Source organism: Schistocerca americana, chromosome 8 (genome assembly GCF_021461395.2).
Source record: "Schistocerca americana isolate TAMUIC-IGC-003095 chromosome 8, iqSchAmer2.1, whole genome shotgun sequence".
NCBI classification, from domain to species: Eukaryota; Metazoa; Arthropoda; class Insecta; order Orthoptera; family Acrididae; genus Schistocerca; species Schistocerca americana.
Window position 1 is genome coordinate 99,381,268 of NC_060126.1, and position 21,104 is coordinate 99,402,371.

Consider the following 21,104-nt stretch of genomic DNA (forward strand, 5'->3'; position numbering starts at 1 on the left):
TTTTGGGGGTATTTTCCATACCATCATTTAGGCCCAGTCAGTCAGCTTGCCTTGAACAAGATCCAGGATGTTTATTTGAACGTCCTCGGCAACCGTGAAAAAAGCTGTGTTGCACGCTTACTTTCCTGGGCACACGAAAACTCAGGCACCGTATCGCACGTGGGCTGACCCGCTAAAGGAACTGACCTTAATGCAATAGAAAGTGTCTGGGGCTGTTCGAAAGATCAGGTGAAATATAGCAATCTACACATCTGGAACATAGTTGCTCTGTGCGATGTAATCGCTGAATGGCTTCAGGTGGATATTGCATACCTTAAGAAGATTTTGGACTTCATGCGTCTCAGAATCGAGGCCGTTGCCGCGAATATAGGGTGTTTTCAAAAAAATGGTTCAAATAACTCTAAGCACTATGGGACTCAACTGCTGTGGTCGTAAGTCCCCTAGAACTTAGAACTACTTAAACCTAACCAACCTAAGGACATCACACACATCCATGCCCGAGGCAGGATTCGAATCTGCGACCGTAGCGGTCGTGCGGTTCCAGACTGTAGCGCCTTTAACCGCTCGGCCACTTCGGCCGGCGAGGGTGTTTTACATGTTGTTACGGTCCCCTGAGGATGACTAATTTTTGTATAGTGTGCCAACAACATAATTCGAATGGCTCTGAGCACTATGGGACTTGACATATGAGATCATCAGTCCCCTATAACTTAGAACTACTTAAACCTAACTAACCTAAGGACATCACACTCATCCATACTCGAGGCAGGATTCGACCCTGCGATCGTAGCAGTCGCGCGGTTCCGGACTTAAGCGCTTAGAACCGCTCGGCCACCGCGGCCGTGCCAACAACAAAGCTCTGAAAAAACCTCGAATACTGGTAGCCTATCTTAGTATGGACACTTGTTTTCTGTTAAAGGAGGGAAGAATTAGAAGATGTGTGTTGTGAAACACTCTTTATTACTTCACCCACCAACAAGGCTATTAACCACATAAGACTATATGAAAATCTAATCATTTACATGTACAAAACTTAAAGTTAATCAGGAAACTAGAAAGTTGGTAGCGATGCAAAGGCAGCGACGCCTCAAGGGTCGTCTAGGATGGCGGCGAGCGGCAGCTGGGCGAGTGCCTTTCCCGAGATCTCAGAGAGCAGCCTGTTGTAGGCTGCGTCCAGCGCAGGCTCCAGCGCCGACCACAGCTGCTGCCAGTGCTCGTTCAGCAGCCGGTTCGCCTGCTCCTCTGCAACAGCCCACAAAAAGGAAGCAGGTCAAGCGCGTGGCGGAGGCCCGTGTGGGCAATGGGGCAGCACACAGTGGCTCCCGGTGGCAGCGCCGACAGCAACGTACTGGCGCCAGCCGGCTAGCCGACTCGGCGCGGCATGTGACAGATTCGCTCACTGCAGAAAGGACAGCGGCAGCACGCAGGCTGCTCTTCAATCCTCAGACGATTTTATAGAATCTGTTCGGTAAAGTACAAGAGTGATTCGATAAATAGTGCAACACTTTTTTTCCAGTTGTAGCTAAAAATATGCGAAATTTTCTGTGGACATCATAGAATGTTCCCGCTTCAGCCCTTATAGTTTCATGAAGTTCGTGTACGTGGTGGTGCTATACGTAGCCTTCAAAATGGTCCCTGTAACGGAGGCGCGTTCCAAGCAAAGAGCTGTCACTGAATTTCTTTTGGAAGAACGCGAGAACAGCGCAGATATTCATAGGCACTTGAAGAATGTGTGGTATCACGTATCAGTGCCATCCCAAGGTCGTCACAGTTAGTAATGGGATTGCAAATTCCCGTTAGACGCCGGTAGCGGTCGCGCGGGATCGGCGGACCCAGTAGTGCACCCCACACTGATCCACACCTCCAGCGGCTCCGTGTAACGAGCGCCACTCAACCGACTTGTACACAACACCACATAGAAAAAACACAGAACACAGGAGAAATCCACAGACAAATTCAACGGATCAGGAATATATGAACACTGCCAATCAGTACACATACAACAAAGATGCAGGAACTTTCAAACAAGATGCTCAAAACACAGCCCTAAAATAACAGCACCCAAAGCACATCTGCTGACCACCTAACAGTATGTAACCACCCCAACTATATTAGCAAAAGATTTAAAAAATACTGAAATCCAGCTACAGCCTAGACCACAAACTGACAATAGAAGAGAAAGCAAACGAAGAAGGCACACAAGTTTTAAATGAAAACACTACACTCTGTAAAGTCACATTATTTAATACAGTAAAGGAATTTTACAGAAAAGGCAACACAAACAGCTAATGTAACTTACACACAAACACACACACAGACACACACACACACACACACACACACACACACACACACACTCACACTCACACACACACACACACACAAAGAGAGAGAAAAAGTAAACAGAATTCAAATTCGGCGCCAAATTCTCTCGGCAACAAAGGAACGCTGACGTGAGCGCGTTTTACAAAATGAACAGGCGTTTGGAAGAATGAAATTACAAAAAGTACATTAATATGTGTGTGCAGTGCTCTCAGAACGCTGAAGAAGTAGCATCAGTCATAGCAAAACGTGACTAATAACGAATAAACGGGCAAAACATTTTGCCAAACCAAAATCACGTCCTTTAAAAATCAAGGGATGTGTTAACTCACCGATGAAATTCACATTTCCATCGTTTGGTTTGCAGATGACAAGCTATCAGTGCAGGACACCACACAGATTGTTCTGCAAAAGCCGGCCGGGGTGGCCGAGCGGTTCTACGCGCTACAGTCTGGAACCGCGCGACAGCTGCGGTCGCAGGTTCGAATCCCGCCTCGGGCATGAATGTGTGTGATGTCCTTAGGTTAGTTAGGTTTAAGTAGTTCTAAGTTCTAGGGGACTGATGACCTCAGAAATTAAGTCCCATAGTGCTCAGAGCCATTTGAACCATTTGTTCTGCAAAACCATATAATGTAAAATCACGGTAAGAACTCCGCTATAGTCGGTCCCAAGCCAGGTTGAGAAAGCAAGAGGGAGAGGAATAACACCTCGTTAAAAAACCTTGGTTCACCCGCCCCGGATGATAGTACCTCGTGAGAACCCCTTGCCAGGGATACGGTGAAGTCCTCGACGGCAGCGAAGGCGAAGAAGATGGACTTCGATACGGCGGAGTTGGCGGAAGAGGGAGCCTTTTGTCCAAGGCTAAAATGGACAGAGGGCACGATGGTTCCACATGTTAGTGGCGGCACCCCGACAGCGTCCGTTCCACATGTTAGTGGCGGCTGAGTAAGTAATATTCCAGGCTAACACCTTGGTCTTAATTTGGGAATTCAGGGATCACTTTGGATTCCCTCTCTTTACAATTTACAGCTTCAAGTCGCAAAATGGAAAGTTTGCACAATGGATGCTCTACCCCAGGTAGTAACTCGGATGAGGAATCCTCCATTACACCATGTAATGCAATGGGATCTAGGATTCTGGGGAGTCCCAACATTTGCGGTGAAGAAGAGATGGAATATATTGAAAAGCCTTCCAAGTTCCAGTTCAAGAAGATGTACTACTTTGGAACATTAAATGTAAATTCTTTTTTGAAAAGTGGGAAACAAAAGGAATTAGAATTATTTTTGCAGAAGAACGATATACAAATTATAGTAGTCCAGGAAAGACGATTCTTAGATGAGAATGTGTGTGATACACAACACTATAGAATTTATAAACGGAAACCAGCAGTGAGAATAATGGAAAACACGCCGATGTTTGGAACAGCATTTTATGTAAACGAAAAAGTCGTAGACATTGTAACAGAATTTAGATCGATTTCACAAAGAATATCCATGTTAACAATAAAGTACAATAATAAAAGCTACCCTCATAAACTGTCATGCACCTATAAATGCTGACAACAGAAGCAATCTGGAGAAAGTAAATCAATTCTGGGGTCTTTTAGAATCTGAAATTTCTATCACAGCTAAAAAGAACGTTAAAATACTTCTTGGCGACTTCAATGCGCAAATTGGGAGGAAAAAGTTATTTAGGGCTGTTGTAGGTGAATATCCAGCACACTCAAGATCAAACATAAATGGTGAAAGACTTCTCAATATGAGTAAAATGTTCCAGTTAAAACTCATGATGATGATTTATGGTGGAGGGCGTTGAACAGCTACGTCATCAGCGTCGTTGCATTAATGTTATACCGAAGAAGATTTTTACAATCTATGTACAAAGATCAGTGAATCGGAAAACTACGTTTAATCCCACTACAGGAAACATAGAGCAACCCCAAGAATGTGACGGTCATAAAAACTCGTAATAGAGCCCCAGCGAGACACAGCGGGATAACTAAATAAAATCATGGATAAAATACCTGTAAGGATGCTATTAAAAAAGGGACAAATAACCGTGGCTGGATGGCGCCTTAGAAATAATACATTACCCAGCCACTCTGTGACACATTAAGATCTCACACCAAGTACGAGGGTTATTCCAAAAGTAAGGTCCGATCGGTCGCGAAATGGAAACGACTATGAAAATCCGATAAAGCTTTGCACAGATGTGTTGGGTAGTGTCTCTAGTATAACCCCAGTTAGCTTCACGTCGCTCTTCCCATTTCTGAGCTCGCAGTGAGTGCGTAAAGATGTCTAGAAAATAGTGTCTGCCGCCAAGTACGAGGGCCTGGTGAGAAATTTCGCCTGAAGCTATGCAGCCAACATTACATAACTGTCGTGCTGTTTCGTCTTCACGACAGTTCTCAGCCGCATTCTGCAGGGGCAATGAAGATGCTCCTGCATCGTTTTCAAATGGAAATGTTAGATTACCCACAATACAGTCCGCAATTGTCTCCCCCTGAGTTTCATCTCTGGTCACATGAACCGCAGTCTTTGACGACAACATTTTGACACAGACAACAAGGTGTAGGCCAGCGTGGAGAATTGGCGGAAAGCACTGGCGGCTGCCTTCTATGATGAGGCTATTGAAAAGTTGGTACAACGCTATGACAAAAGTCTAAGTCAGAACGGCGACTACGTAGAGAAGTAGCTGAAAGGTGTAGCTAATTGTTACAAGTAAAACATTTCTGATGTTCACTGTGGTTTCAATTTGGCAATCAATCGGACCTTACTTTTGGAATAACCCTCGTATTTTGGGAAGAATTCCTGACACCACGCAAAATTTTAAGACACGAACAACACTCGCCTCGTTATCGGTTAAAATAGAGGGAAGATCCTGTGGAAAACCCAGTTCAAACATCAAGTCGTCATATAAAATACACTCATTTAAAAGATGTCGTACTGACAGCTGTGTCCCGCATATCAGACATTCTGCGGGCTCCTCCCAGCGTAAAAGGAAGCCATGTGTCAATCGGCAATGTCCCACTTTAAGCAGAGTAAGGGCTGCTTCTTCATACCGTCACGAGCGGAAGGAGGTAATCCGTGGTCGCACTGAAGTCTTGATGGAACGAAGTTTATTGTTCCAACCACTGTAACTCCCACCAACATACAGCCTTCCTGGTCACAAATGAAGTGACAGCCCGGAGAGGGACTGAACAGCGGGCAGGAGGAAGAAGGGAGCAAGCCTCCCTAGCAGCAGCATCAGTGAGTTCGTTTCCCTGGATGCCTATTGTGGTGTCACCGCCAGACACCACACTTGCTAGGTGGTAGCCTTTAAATCGGCCACGGTCCGTTAGTATACGTCGGACTCTCGTGTCGCCACTATCAGTGATTGCAGACCGAGCGCCGCCACACGGCAGGTCTAGAGAGACTTCCTAGCACTCGACCCAGTTGTACAGCCGACTTTGCTAGCGATGGTTCACTGACAAATTACGCTCTCATTTGCCGAGACGATAGTTAGCATAGCTTTCAGCTACGTCATTTGCTACGACCTAGCACAGCGCCATTACCAGTTACTATTGATGCTGTAAAACATGTACCGTCAAGAGCGATGTTCACCATTTACGGATTAAAGTTAAGTATTCCAACAGCTACGTCCTTTTTTGCTAAAGTCTAACTTCCTTGTCCTGTTCCAGACCTCACGCCAGCCTGCGTGAGCTAAAACGCGTGCCTTTCGGCTTCCTCTCATAGTGGATTGGCTCTCTTGCCAATCCACAACACCTATGTGACCTGGAACCCAGCAAAAAATGATTTCCTTGTTTTGCCTATGCAAGAGAAGGAGAGCGTCCTGCAGCTGTTGCACCATCCGATCTGCTGGGTACATCTGTCCAAGAGCGAGAAGGGCACTTTGAGAATCAGAGCAGATGATAAATTTTTTGTGACGACGCCTTCTCATCTGTTCCATTGTCCTCAGGATAGTAAACAGTTCCGCGTAATAAACTGAAAACTGCTCTGGGAGTCCTACCCGGAGGACAATGTCGGGGAACACGACAGAACAACCGAATAAATCTCCCTGCTTAGAACCATCCGTGTAGACAGTAAAAAAATCTGGGTGGCTACGTAAAATTTCATTAAATTTAACTTTAAAAACATAGTCTTGGGTACAATGCTGCTTGTAAGCAGTCAGTTCTAAAAGCAATCTGGGCCTTGGTAGTAGCCAAGGGGAGGCCCTACACCAACCTTGGCTTTGGACCTAAATGCCACCAACCTGTAATAATCCAGGGCTTTCCCTTGCACGGATCCCAAATGGCCGTGTTGCTTGTGGCCGATGATCAAACAGTTGATTCAGTGGTGGCTGAGCAACATAATTGGATGCTGGCGATGTAGGAACGGACAATGCCCTATATTGTTGGTGTACCACGAGAAGAAGACGTCGAATAGAAAGTGGGGCTCATAGGCCTCTGCACACAAACTAACAACCGGACTCGTGCGATAGATCCCTGTAGACAGCATAATACCCTCGTGATGAACTGCATTTTAAGGTATGAAGGCCTCGCTGACCCATAAATCGGGCAACCGTATTCAAGCTGGGAATCGCACAAAGGCCTTATAAAGTTGGAGCAGGCGTTGCCTGTCAGCTCCCCAAGACCTATGACTGACACATTTCAGTATTTTTAAGGTTTTGAGACATCTGAGTTTCAGTTCTTTAAGATGTGGCAACCATGTTAATTTCTCATCAAAGATAAGACCTAGATACTTTACCTTTTCCTTAAAAGTGAGAATTGTGTGCCCCATTTTTAAAATGGGCAAACTAAACAGACAGAGGGAACGATTAAAATCAACACAAACTGTTTTCTCAAATGATAATTTAAAACCTGTGGTGCAAGACCATTCCTCCAACCGCCTGACCATCAGCTGCAATTGCCGAGTGTCCGTGGCGAGACTGTAGCATGCACAGAAGATGGAGAAGTCGTCCACAAACAAGGAACATAGTACTGGACGTCGCACTGTGGTTGTAACACTATTTATTGCAATGGCGAAAGCCGTGACACATAAAACACTCCCTTGAGGGACACCATTCTCTTGCTTAAAACGGTAAGACAGGGCATTCCCAACCCTGTATCTAAAATATCTGTCCGAAAGAAAGGGCCATATGAAGGTCGGTAGACGTCCATGGAATCCCCACTGAAGGAGTTGCGACAAAATATTATGCCTCCAGGTAGTACTGTAGGCCTTTTCCATATCGAAGAAAACACCGATAAGGTGTTAATTGCGAAGAAAGCTTGCTGAATTGCATCTTCGAGCAGGGTCACGTTATCGAGAGTGGAGCGATACCTCTGAACCGTGAATTTACTTTCAAAACCTTTTCTTGACAATTTACTTTATTTACTAGCGATTCATCAAGAACATTAACACATTTAATCACACTATGTGAGCGTGGAAGCAGTTGCCAGTGGGTAACTGATGAAAACAAATTAAATTTCTTTCAAAAAATGGAAATTTAATTCCTAAAAGCCCTTTTTTTTGTACAGATTTAAAATTATAATCAGAAAGCACCCTCACAATATCAAGTTACAATTTTATTCAGAGGCAGGAAGAATAAATACTGACGGTATGAGCTTTCGGGCTGAGAAACTTGTCGCTGCCTTTTGACACGGCTGCAGTCACGACCGCTCACAACAACCTCTGAAAGACTACACGCATATCGCAACACACCAGATTATTTTAAACTAAAAATTTTAACACACAAGCACATAAACTATGCATCCTGTAGGAGGGATGGAAATGGTACAAAACACTAACATTAAAAAAAGTTAACTTGCCACCGAAAGTGCAACTTGATTTTAAAAGGAAAACTCTTACAGTGGAAGGGTGGCAACTTTATATACTAAAATGACCATTTAAATAAAAAACACATGAAATGCAGTCTTACATAAAATATACAAACATGCTCTACATTATACATGCACCGCCTCTCAAGATGATAGCATGATAAAAACATATTTCAGGAATTCGGCCGTTACACTTCAAGCAATAAATTCGTTAACACCGAATCCGACAAACATGACAGAGGCAGCCATCAACGTATGCAGACCGACAGACAGACAGTCAGACACTAACTGCCTAACAAATGCGGACGAGAGACAGACGAGCAAGCTGGGGACGAGAGACTGACCAAGAAAACAAGTAGAATTTAACAAGTAAATGAAACAACATATCACGAATCACTTAACTTCTAATAAACAGCGATGTCTGGCGAAGACCTGGCGCATCACCCCCAAAACGCTCTCCCGAACCGTCCGCTGCCAGCCGCTTCAACGGACGCAGGAAGGCGCGCTGATCTCCCGTCTCACGGCGTCGCAGCTCGCACCGGCCAGACAGATGTCGTGGGTTGACTCCTGTTGCTCTCGTGTCGACCGCGCAGCCACTACCCCTCGCTATACGGCGCGGCCCACTGGACTCACGTCGCGACCTCACATGCGCCGACGCTCAAGGCGGACAAGTCATCTTGTCTCTCAGTGCGCGACCTACCAACCGATCGATCCAACCGCCAATGACCATTGCCTCAGCAACTCGAGCACACTGGCGGCCTAACACATACTAGCACTCCAGACGACAGACAGACACTGACTATCTTACACTGACCCGGCTGACCAACTGACCGACTGGCAAGCTCATAGCGCCGCTTAAATGCACGTGAACAGGCAACCTTTCCCCTTTCCCACCAGAGGGAGACACCAAAGCTGCGATTGCCATAGCAGCGCCACCGCCAGAAACGGAGGGCGACTGCTTCACACAACGCGCTGCGGCGCGCTCTTCAAAACAGCAATTTTTACCACAGCGCAACCTCCTTGACCCACACTGGGAGCGACTGAGTGGGGATCTGGTTTCAAGAACCCACACTAGGCGCCGATTGACCATACGCTTCAGTGTCTCTCCTACATAGCTTGTCAGGCTAATACTATGATAACTACCAGCGTCTGTCCGAGCCTTTCCTGGTTTTAAAAATTGGGATTAAAATAGATTCTTTCCACGAGTTGGGAAAGTCGCCAGTTATCCAAATTTTATTGAAGAACTGAAGGAGGACTTCCTTCGACCGTCGGTCCAACTGTTGCAACATGCTGTCGGTTATCAGGTCATTTCCAGGTGATATATCACAAGCAACTGACAATGCAGAATCCAGCTCCCACAGAGAGAAAGGCTGCTTGTATTCTTCCATGTTGATGGAACTAAAATCAAGAGCAACCTTCTCCTGGGCTTCCTGATATCGACGGAAGGTGGGATCCTGCCTGCAATCAGCCATAATGGATTTATATGATTAAGCCATTGTCTGACCTGTGTCCCTCATCGATGTTACAAGAGACGCATGTAATTGTACAGATGCTACTGGCAGTCGACAGTTGTGACTTGAGATCCTCCTGGTGGCTTCCCATACTTAACTTGCGGATGTGGACGTGTTGATGGAGTGCAGGTACTCTTGCCAAGACCTCTGCTTATTCTCTCGAATTATTCTCCTCGCCTTTGCTTGTGCTATTCTGGAGTTTGCAAGATTTGCATTTCTAGGGCATCAATTGAATCTGCGCATAGCTGCCCTCCTCTGCCTGATTGCAAAATGACACTCTTCATTCTACCAAGGGACGGGTCGCCTCCTAGGCACTTCCACGGACTTTGGGATGGATGCATCAGCTGTAATGTGATCCACCCAGTCCTGGACGCTGTCACATTGCTCGAAAGCTAACTGTTTGTAAAGAACACCACCTCGGTGGCTTTCTTCCAGGATCTGCTCCATCAGGCAGATCGATCCAGATAGGGAATGATCACTACCATGAAGGTCATTGTCCACTGCCCACTGAGCAGTGTCCCCAAGAGCAGGCGAGCAGAAGGAGAGGTCTATGGCTTCAGACGGACCTGTAGTGGCGCTAAAATGAATGGCTTGACCACAGTTCAGCAATTTAAGATCTGTTGTGTGTAGCATATCCTCAAGTACCCGACCCTTGGGGCATGTGGTGTTAGAACCCCATAATGCACAGTGTGCACTTAAGTCCCCCAAAAGGAGAAAGGGTTAGGGTAGTTCATCAAGAAGATGAGTGTGGACCCCACTATCAAGAGGCTCATGGGGTGGTAAGTACACAGAGCACACTGTGATGTCAACATGAGCCACTATCCGAACAGCAACCGCTTGTAGTGTTGTTGTTAAGGGAATAGGTGAGGAGTGAAAAGTGTCCTTACAAACACTGGAACCCCAACTTTGCCCACTCAACAGTAAGGTCGTCGTTTCTATAAAGGAGATAGCCTCCAAGTACAGGAGTGCCAGTCTCTTTAAAGTGAGTCTCTCGCAGGCAGAGACAAAATGGACTGTTCTGTACAACAAGTCGCAGTTCCTCCAGATGAGCCCTGTGTCCATTTATATTCCTTTGGAGTATGGGAGCCATTTTATCAACGTGGTCTTGATTTATCCCTGTCTTTGCTCCAGGGTGGTGAGGCGCTCTGGTGATGAAGCATCAAAATCCATGATGTCCTCATCAGCAGTCAGATGCGCCAGAATGACGTCTGATGGTACCCAGGTCAGCTTTTGACCGAAATGTTGGGATCCTTTCCCCGCTTCCTTTCCCATCAAGGATGAGGGGGAAATGGGGCGGTAAGAGCCACTTTTCTTTGAAGAAACTTGGCATTGAGGGGCACTCTGCTTTTGGGGTGTCTTCCAGCTGTGCACTGTGGAAGCATTACTTGTTACTTCCATCGTAGCTGTCTGGATCGCTATGTCTTTCACTTTACTTTGGCACATACAGGTGCATGTACAGATGCTAGAGGTGGATAAGGGAACACTGGACGTCGTCTAAGCCGAAGCATCGACTTCAGTAACAGGTTTCTGCACCACCAAAGCATAAGAAGGGACAAAGACAAGGGGTTGCATCGCCTGATAATCCCTTTTGGCTTCTGCATAGGGGAGCTGCTTGGTCACTGATTTCCTGAATTTTGTATTCCTCTGCAAAAACAGGGCAGCCTCAGCTCCAGACTGGGTGGCTCCCAGAGCAGTTAATGCAGACTGCTGGAGATGGATAGTCAGTCCCAGCTTCAGGGGCTGCCTTTGCACACTTCCCACAAGTCGCTTTTCCCCTGCAACTCAGCGTTGTATGGCCAAAACGCTGGAATTTGAAGCATTGCTTAGGGTTAGGTGCATAGGGCTGAACCCTAAGTCAGAGGAAACCTGCCTTGATGTGTTCAGGTAGTGTTGGAGAATTGAAAGTCACAATAAAAGTGGCAGTCTTCTCAATCTCTCCATTGTTCTTGTGAGTCCTTTGTTCCACATTTGTGATCCCTATGGTGCCCATTCTTGTTTGAGTTTAGCAAAGTCTATATCCATAATACCCCGGCAGGTTACCACACCTTAAGGGAGTTAGGCAACTCAACAATGATGTTGTACTCACTCAATATCTGTGATTTCTTAAGTTCCACCTGCTTAACCCAGTTAGTCTCAACAAGTAAGGAACCATTTCTCAACTGCTTAATAGATTTTAGGGTACCAGCCAACCCTTCTAAGCCTTTATGGATGGGGGCAATTTTTCAAACATCCACTCCTTCCTCTTGATCACTGTGATTGTGATTCATAACTCCTTGAACCCCATTAATGACAAGAAGTTGATTATCAGGAGGACAAGCCTCCCTCATTCGTTTGGATGAATGAGTGTGAGAACTCCCAGGCAGTACAACATTCCCTCTGGGAGGAGAAGAAAAAGATTTCGAGAGTTCCATCTCGGTCCCATGAGCAGCTGGGAAAATAAGGGTCCACTCAGACAGAGCCCCATGTGCCTGAGTAAGCCTTATACACCTTATACAACTGAGGTGTCCTCTAACGACTGTTCCACCTGGACAGCCACACATCACATCACCGCGCAGCACACCTTGAGATTGAGAGTTTTTTTTATAGAGGTTTATTCCATCCTCACGATCCAGGCAGTCAAGCCAAGATCCCCATTCGCTGTGACATACAATGTTCCACTGGCGCTTATGGTGTCAGGGAACTGGTGGCACTTACCAGTCCCCAGCTCAGGAACCCCGGGGTCACCAAGCCCGTACTCAGCAAACAAATGCTGAGTCCCTGAGGGCCAAAACTTACGTCTACACATTTCCGCAAACTACCAAAAAAAAGCCAAAACTAGGAAACATCGAAATCCAAACCTAGAGGAATTTCAACTGGATGACGTAGCCATATCTAAAAGGCATATCATGGAAATTATGAATGTTAAAATAGTCTGAAATGGGGAATTCTATTCAGACTATTATCTGTCTCAGATTAAAATACAATCTCTCCCACCTACAACAAAAAAGGCGACCAAGAAAGTCGTCACATACAACAAAACTACAGCTAATATTACAAAAGAAAATATAGAAAAATTTTGAGAAGAAATTGAGACAAGTAAAGAACGTGATTGGCATGAACTCAGATCCAAATAACTCAAGCAGAAGAGGAAGCTTTAGGATAGGCCAAGAATAAAAACGAAGATATGGTGGAATGAGGCATGTGTAGAAATACTAATACAAAGAGGTCAAAAATGGAGAAAATGGAAATGTTCGAAAAAGAGGAAGACCTTGAACAGTTCAGACAACAATGCAAAACAAACGTCAAAAATAATCCGGAAAATCAATAGAAACTTCGAAAATTCTCAGCCTGTTGAAATAGAAGAAAATTTCACCAAAAATAATACTAGAAATTTTTACCAAACTTTTAAACACATACTTAAAGGATATCAGGCACCAAGTATTTGTTTCAAAGATGAAAATGGCAATATGGTATTAAATAACAAAGAAAATCGTGAAATTTTCGCAAAATGTCTTGAAAAGCTGTTAAACTGTCCAGTTCCAACAGATAAATTGGAATTTACGGTAACATCTAAAAATCTAGAGCAAGATTTCCCACCAACAGAGTTACAAATCCACGAAGCCATCAAAACACTCAAGAACAATAAAGCAAGTGGTGAAGACTCCAGCAGAATTATTGAAGTGGTCAGAACCAAAAATCATAAAGGATCTACATCTGCTTTTTGAGAACATTTGGAAAACTGGAAAGATTACAAAATGTCAATAATTACAAAAGAGTGTCACTTCTACCAGTGGCATACAAAGTATTATCAAACATTCTCCTGAATAGAGTGGTAGATACTTTAGACAAACAACTGGGAAAATATCGGGGTAGTTTTCGAAAGGGAAGATCCTGTCCAGAAGCAATTTTTAACTTAAAGTCTATAATTCGCCATAGAATGTTAACCAGCAAACCAATAATAGTGTCTAGAAGTTTGGAAGGTAGGAGACGAGATACTGGCAGAAATAAAGTTGTGAGGACGGGGCGTGAGTCGTGCTTGGGTAGCTCAGTTGGTAGAGCACTTGCCTGCGAAAGGCAAAGGTCCCGAGTTCGAGTCTCGGTCCGGCACACAGTTTTAATCTGTCAGGAAGTTTCAATAATAGTGTCATTTATTGATTTCAAGAAAGCATTTGAGTGTGCAGACAGAGAAACAATAGATAAGGTCATTGGAGAATTTGGTGTTAAATCAAAATTATCAGATATAATTCGTGAAACACTAACAGGTACAATGTCTAAAGTCAAATTTATGGAAGAAGTATTCAGCCATTTGAAATAAAAACTGGAATTAGATAAGGTGATGGTTTATCGTCTTTACTGTTTAATTGTGTAATAGAAAAAATTGTAAAGATCTGGAATTCGGAACTAAAAAGTCACAAAATTGGACCAATAACTCTGGGAACGAAAACAAATGGAACTAAGGTAAACTGCTTAGCTTTTGTGGATGATTTTTCAATACTTTCAGAAAACCTGACAGAATCAGTTATTCAGACAAACCTTATGAAAAAATAACAGACAGAACTGGTCTCAAAATTTCAGCTAAAAAAACAAAATTCATGACAAACATAAAAAATGCGCCAAAATTCATAGAAACATAAATATCTAAAATAGAGCGCGTAAATAAATTTAAATATAATGGAGAAACTATACAACAGAATAGACTAGAAAAATCTGCATTAGATGTAAGAATTAACAAAATGGAAAGAGCATATGGTTTGACCAAAAATATTTACAACAAGAAATGTATATCTAGAAAAACTAAAACACTACACCACAGTGGTACGACCAGAATGTTTATATGGATGTGAATGCCTAACGATGAACTATAAGATGGACAAACTAGAGGTACTGGAAAGAAGGATTATTAGAAAAATAATGGGTGCAATAAAAACTGCAAATGTTTGGAAAATACGAAATAATGAGGAGATTTACAAAGATATAGAGAAAATGGCCAAAAGAAAATTAAAGTTTTTTGGGCACTTCTACGGAACGGATAAAAACAGACTAACAAAACAATACTCCTGTATTTCTGGAAGAAGAAACCGACGATAGCATGGATTACAGAAGTAAGGAAAGATCTAGAAAGAAACAACCTTTCGGAATCAGAAATAGCAGAAAGATACCGTTTTAAAAATAAAATACTAAATTCGGAAGGCTTTCAAGGCAGAAGAAATAAAAAATCGGGAACAACAGGGACAGAAGAAAGGGAGAGAATTCATGGGGAGAAAATAAGGGGATTCTGGAGAAATAGGAAACAATAACAAAGGAGGAAGAGGAACTGAAGTTGTTAGTGTTATAATGTTATCCTAGTTGGTCAATACGATTGTAGGAAAAAAAAGGAATAAGAAGAAAAACAAACAAAAACTTTCTTTAGGCTTCACTTTATTAGATCAGTTACAACCTGATAATGTCTACTTTTTCAGTTATCAATAAACAAAATCCACTGAGGATGGCACAGAGGTGTTGATGCATATTTGGGTAAAAAGAAAAACCTTTTTTTTTTTGCATAACAGGCGGATCTATATTCAATAATGTAACTCCAAACACGGAAAGAAAGGCTACTGCAGATCCAAAAGATGAATACTTTTCTAGACTATTATGATTACAAGTAACTTCATTTTCACCTTCTGTGATATTTTTTGTGTCTTCAGCACAACTTTTTCGTTGGATTTTTTTTTACCATTTTCAGTTCACGATATTCAAGGCTGACTCCTGTATGAAGCCATTAATTAAGCGTGACTCTTCCTGTCTTGGTGTGGCTTTCGGGTGACTTGCTGTTTTCTTCTTCCTGTAGAATTGTAAGGCTCCGCAGCGTGATTCGATTGCAGACGGTATACAGAGCCAAATTGATTCAGGAATGAGGTGATTACTTGCATTTCGTCACGTAGTATTAGGTGAAAGTGTGTATGTGCTGGGAAGAGGTATATCGCGCTCAACTGTCAATTACGTTAGTTTTTATTTGGTTGTTTGTTTTTTTGGTTCGTTAGGGCAGCTTTGCAAGCACTTTCCTTGAGATATTCTCTTCGCTTCTGTATTGTATAGAACTATGTTTTGAAGAATAATGAAAATGCTACAATATCAGACAGTGAATTAGGTGTAAATACTTGGGTATGAGGGGTCAGCTGTACCACCGTCATGTCACCAAGAAACGCGCATAGATACAGCGAAGGAAATTGAAATGCTTATTAGCTCATACCCGCAAGGGCTGGATAATGATACGACTTAATTGCAGGGTGCGCCTTACAACTACAGTCTTGAACTTGGCTTCTGGCTGCGTGACTTCAACATATCATCCGCTACGGAACATAACTAGGTATGCGAGAATGGATGACATCTCGCTCGAAGTATTGGAGGGTTCGAGAAAGCGGGCGAATGCCGAGATATGTGTAACGCACACCAGACCCGAATGGTACCTCATTCTAGAAAGCATATGCTGCAAGACGGAGAAGCCGCAAGAAAGCTAATTAGCGTACCTATCGGCTGGACAAACTGTCAGCAAACACTGCAGAAATTCTGAAGCATTTCACGCAGTAAGACATCTTTGTATAGACGTCCTGGCAACTTGAAATATTATCTAAAGAATATCTCTATTGTACACGTTTAACCTGCTGCCACAGCATGTAGGGACTTCCTTAAAATATTGCTTTATGTTTATGTTATTTGATCTACAATATTATTATTTAAATGTGTTGCGCGACCTCTCCGCCGGAGGTTCGAGGCCTCCCTCGGGTATGTGTGTGCGTGTGCGTGTGCGTGTGCGTGTGTGTGTGTGTGTGTGTGTGTGTGTCTGTGTGTTGTTCTTAGCATGTTAGTTTAAGTAGTGTGTAAGACTAGGGACCGATGACCTCAGCAGTTTGGTCCCTTCGGGATTCACACACATTTGTACATTTTGAAACTCTATTAGCTTCAAGATATATACAACTCATTGATTAGTTGCTGACTTTATGTGCCTGGAATTTACTATAAACTTCTCATTCACTGAACATTTTTAGTACATTCAGTAATGCTTTTGTGCTACCGGGAACTGTCAGTGAGCAAACTTAATTTTTTTACCAACAGTGCAGCTGCTGTGAACTGCTAACTTGAGTAAACTTTTTGATGTTTCTACTAAAAAATAAAAAAGTAAGGCAATGTAATATCCATTCAACTCTGAACATCACGATCAGTGAACTCTACGTATAACAGCTGCCAGAGATACTGATTAATCCATAGCGAAAAATCAGAGAGACGGAGTTCACTCTTGCTCCTGTTTTCGCTCTTGAAGTAATCACACGTGCCTATTAAGACGTCCGTAATTAGAGCCACTTCAATGTTTAATTTTGATAGCTATTGTTCTACACTGAAGCACCGAAGAAACTGGTATACGCATGCGTATTCAAATATAGCAGGCAGAATACAGCGCTGCGGCCGGCAACGCCTATGTAAGACAACAAGTCTCTGGCTCAGTTGTTAGGTCGGTTACTGCTGCTACAATTGCACGTTATCAAGCTTTAGGTGAGTTGGAACGTGGTATTATAGTCGGCGCACGAGCGATGGGACACAGCATCTCCGAGGTAACGATGACGGAATTTTCCCATACGACCATTTCACGAGTGTACCGTGGATATTAGAAATCCGGTAAAGCGCTAAATCTTCGACATCGCTGCGGTCAGAAAAAGATCCTGCAAGAACGGGACCAACGACGACAGAAGAGAATCGTTCAACGTGACAGAAGTGCAACCCTTCCGCAAATTGCAGAAGATTTCAATGCTGGGACATCAACAACTGCCAGCGCGCGAACCATTCAACGACACATAAGCTATATGGGTTGGTTCAAACGGCACTGAGCACTATGGGACTTAACTGCTGAGGTCATCAGTTCCCTAGAACTTAGAACTACTTAAACCTAACTAACCTAAGGACATCACATACATCCATGCCTGAGGCAGGATTCTAACCTGCGACCGGAGCGGTCGCGCGGTTCCAGACTGTAGCGCCTAGAACCGCTCGGTCACACCGGCCGGCAATCGATATGGGCTTTCGGAGCTGAAGGCCCACCCGTGTACTGTTGATGACTGCGCGACACAAAGCTTTACGCCTCGTCTGGACCCGTCAACACCGACACTGGATTGTAAATGATTGGAAACATGCTGCCTGGTCGGACGAGTCTCGTTTCAAATTGTATCGAGCGGATGGACGTGTACAAGCATGGAGACAACCTCATGAATCCATGGACCTTGCATGTCAGCAGGGGACTGTTGAAGCAGGTGGACACTCTATAGTAGTGAGAGGCGTGTGGAGTTGAAGTGATATGGGACCCCTGATAGGTCTAGATACGGTTCTGACAGGTGATGCCTACGTCCAGAATTGCTACAGAGTAGCTCCATGAACACTCACTCTTCTGAGTTTAAACACTTCCGCTGCCCACCAAAATCCCCAGACATGAACGTTATTGACCATATCTGGGATGCTTTGCAACGTGCTGTTCAGAAGAGATCTCCATCCCCTCGTACTCTTACGGATTTATGGACAGTCCTGCAGGATTCATGGTGTCAGTTCCCTCCAGCACTACTTCAGACAGTCGAGTCCATGCCACGTCGTGCTGCGGCACTTCTGCGTCCTCGCAGGGGCCGTACACGATTTTAGGCAGGTGTCCCAATTTCTTTGGCTCTTCAGCGTGTATTAGCAGTGGTTAACAGGTATTATTGTAATTGTATACGAGAACGAGTGGGAGAACCACTTTGATTAAAACGAAAGTAACCAGTGGTTTTACATCTCCTTACTGTAGTGATTGTTAGAAGTGTCTATAATGTTATTTCTGCTGAAATTTCTATGTTTTATACCTATATTAAGACTCCGAGAGAATTTCTTGGATCTGCACGACGGGATTGGAGCTGAGCCACTGAGGCACAAGACTACGATGTGAGAAGAAAATAGTATGCATCCCAGCACTACTTTGTGTGTGTGTGTGTGTGTGTGTGTGTGTGTGTGTGTGTGTGTGTGTGTGTGTGTCCTGAAAAGAGTGTTATTAAATACGTGCATTATTAATGTTATTATAGTATTTTAAGTAAACAGGACGCCACACAGTTTCGCTTTCTATTATTTACGAATCATCTTCGGTCGCCTGAATTACGTATCAGTTGTACGTACAGTACATACTAAATATGTCATAAATATGTCCAGATATGTTACCACATGGAAATTTTTTCGTTATTCTCCTATTGTTAGGTGAGAAATAAGTTTTTCAAGCAGAAGTTTCGTCAGGTTCAATTACTACTCGTGTATTTTGAGATCTCATTATCCTATATGTGTTCACATGGAAATGTACGTCGTTGTCCCGCGTAGAGTGCTCGCAGACGCCAAAATCGCGCATCCTGCAGTACGCACAACATCGAGATACGATAACTTCCAGGGCGATATATGTGAGATAGTGAGATCTCAGAAAATCGTAAGGAGAGCCTTACGAAAGCTATGTTCGGAAAAGTTGTTTCTTACCTAACAACGGGAGGATAATAAAATATTATAACATACCTGGAAACGTTATTTAACAAATTTATTGTACAGGATGAAGCAAAATTCACGCACTGGAACGCCGCGGCGCGATTTCTTGCTTCTTAACAGTGCAAAATCATCGGTAATAATATTTCGGTAGAAAACGGACGCAGAAGAAAGACTGTAACCAAATGTACGACAAGTTATCTTCATTCAGTGCTGCGTCACTATACTGTACAGTGAGTGCTCTGGGCAGAATTTTACGTTAGAATACTCGAGTTCGATCTCGGGTCTAGGTGCAACTTTTTTTTTCTAAGCTACGTGATGTGATACCTGGCTTATTAGTCGTTATGCAGCAATCATCGCAGGTATTATACAAAACACGTGCAATTATTTAATACTAACCCAGAAACGAGAGCTCGGTCGTATTCCACTTTTAATGAAGTATTTGACTTTTAACTGTTTACTATATAGTCTTTCACGCATTGCGTTCCTCCATTCTTTGCACCTTGCTTTCAGCATTGTTTCCTGTTTCTTATGTTACACCTCTCCCCCTAAAGTAAAAAACAAATGCCGAATCCACGGCTCCCTTTCCTATCTCTGCTTCTTTTATCCTGGGTAGTTCCCTGAAACCACGGAAATTACGTCGTCTAATACTATTGTTTCGCACTGCCCTGTCAACTACATTCGCACCCAGTGTCCACATTATCTGCTTCCTTCTAGTTCAAATTGATTCGCACTAACTATCACCCTCACCACTTTTATGTCCATTACATTTATTTCAGTAAGGATAGCGCCCCCTTCGCAAGTAATCACGAAACTTTGGTATCACAAAATCCGATGATTTATTTGCGAGAAAGAGATTCACAAATTGAGCAAGTCAATAATGCGTTGTCAATGACGCTTTGTGGCCCCTATCCAAGCAGTTATTCGGGCTGGAATCTCATTGACTTAATCATTGAATTGTTCTCAGCGATGAGTCTCACTTCGAACTGAGCCCTGAAAATCTGCAAAATGTGCGTGTAGACGCAACAGACATAGGTGGAATAACAACATGAATGTCAACCGCCATACGTCCCGACTACCAGGATGATGGTCAGGACTCCTTGGGTTGTCATTCGTGGCAACCTTAAAAGCACAGCGGTACATTGACTATATTCCACTCCCCGTTTTGTTGCTCTTCATGGCACGTCATTCTGCGCTTACGTTTCAACAAGATAATGTTGTCCGCACGCGGCGAGACTGTCCACTGGTCGTCTTCATGCTTGCCAAGCCCAACCTCGGCCAGCAGGGACGCTGAATCTTCCCCCCAGACAAGAACGATCGGAGTGCTCTGGGCAGGGCCCTCCAACCAGCTACGAAGATTGAAGATCTACTGCGCCAATCGGACAGTATTTGGCACGATATCCTTCAGGAGAACATCCAACAATTGTACCAATCAATGCCTAGCCAAATAACTACGTAAGGGCCTGAGGTAGACCAACGCGCTATTGACTTGCTCCACTTGTGAGGCTCTTCCTCGTGAATACATCGTCCAGTTTTTCTAAAACTGTAATCTTTTGCCTGTCTGTATGTGTACATCACATCTATCTACTTACGTCCCATTCGGATAATTATTTCGTAGTGCGTTCCTTTTTGTTTTGTTTTAGAGTATATTTTTATTATCATGTTCCTGCAACTATTAATTATGTTTTTCAGCTTTCAGTCAGCTGGCCGCTCTTACTGAATGTGTTTTGTACGCCTAACATTTCCACATTGACAATGTGTGTAGGTATTTCAGCCATATCATTGCTAATTAATTTTAACTGATTAATGCCCCTCACGAATACTTCTGATATGTCTGACCAATAATCGCTGTGTTCGGTGTCAAAAAGTCTGTGGTTAAAGGATATGTGTCGTTTAAGAACTAGAGTATTCTACAGCATTACTGAGTAGATCAATATAAGACAATAAAAATGAATAAAAATCAG

General features: G+C 43.6%; 1 protein-coding gene across 1 annotated transcript in view; it reads right to left on the reverse strand.

Moving 5' to 3' along the window:
• Positions 1-1,087: 1,087 nt before the first annotated feature.
• The window catches only part of LOC124545593, a 109,387-nt gene continuing 89,370 nt past the window's right edge, over positions 1,088-21,104 (reverse strand). The window contains exon 6 of the mRNA XM_047124541.1: positions 1,088-1,242. Within this exon, the coding sequence (XP_046980497.1) occupies positions 1,088-1,242 (155 nt within the window). The remainder of the gene's footprint in view (positions 1,243-21,104) is intronic.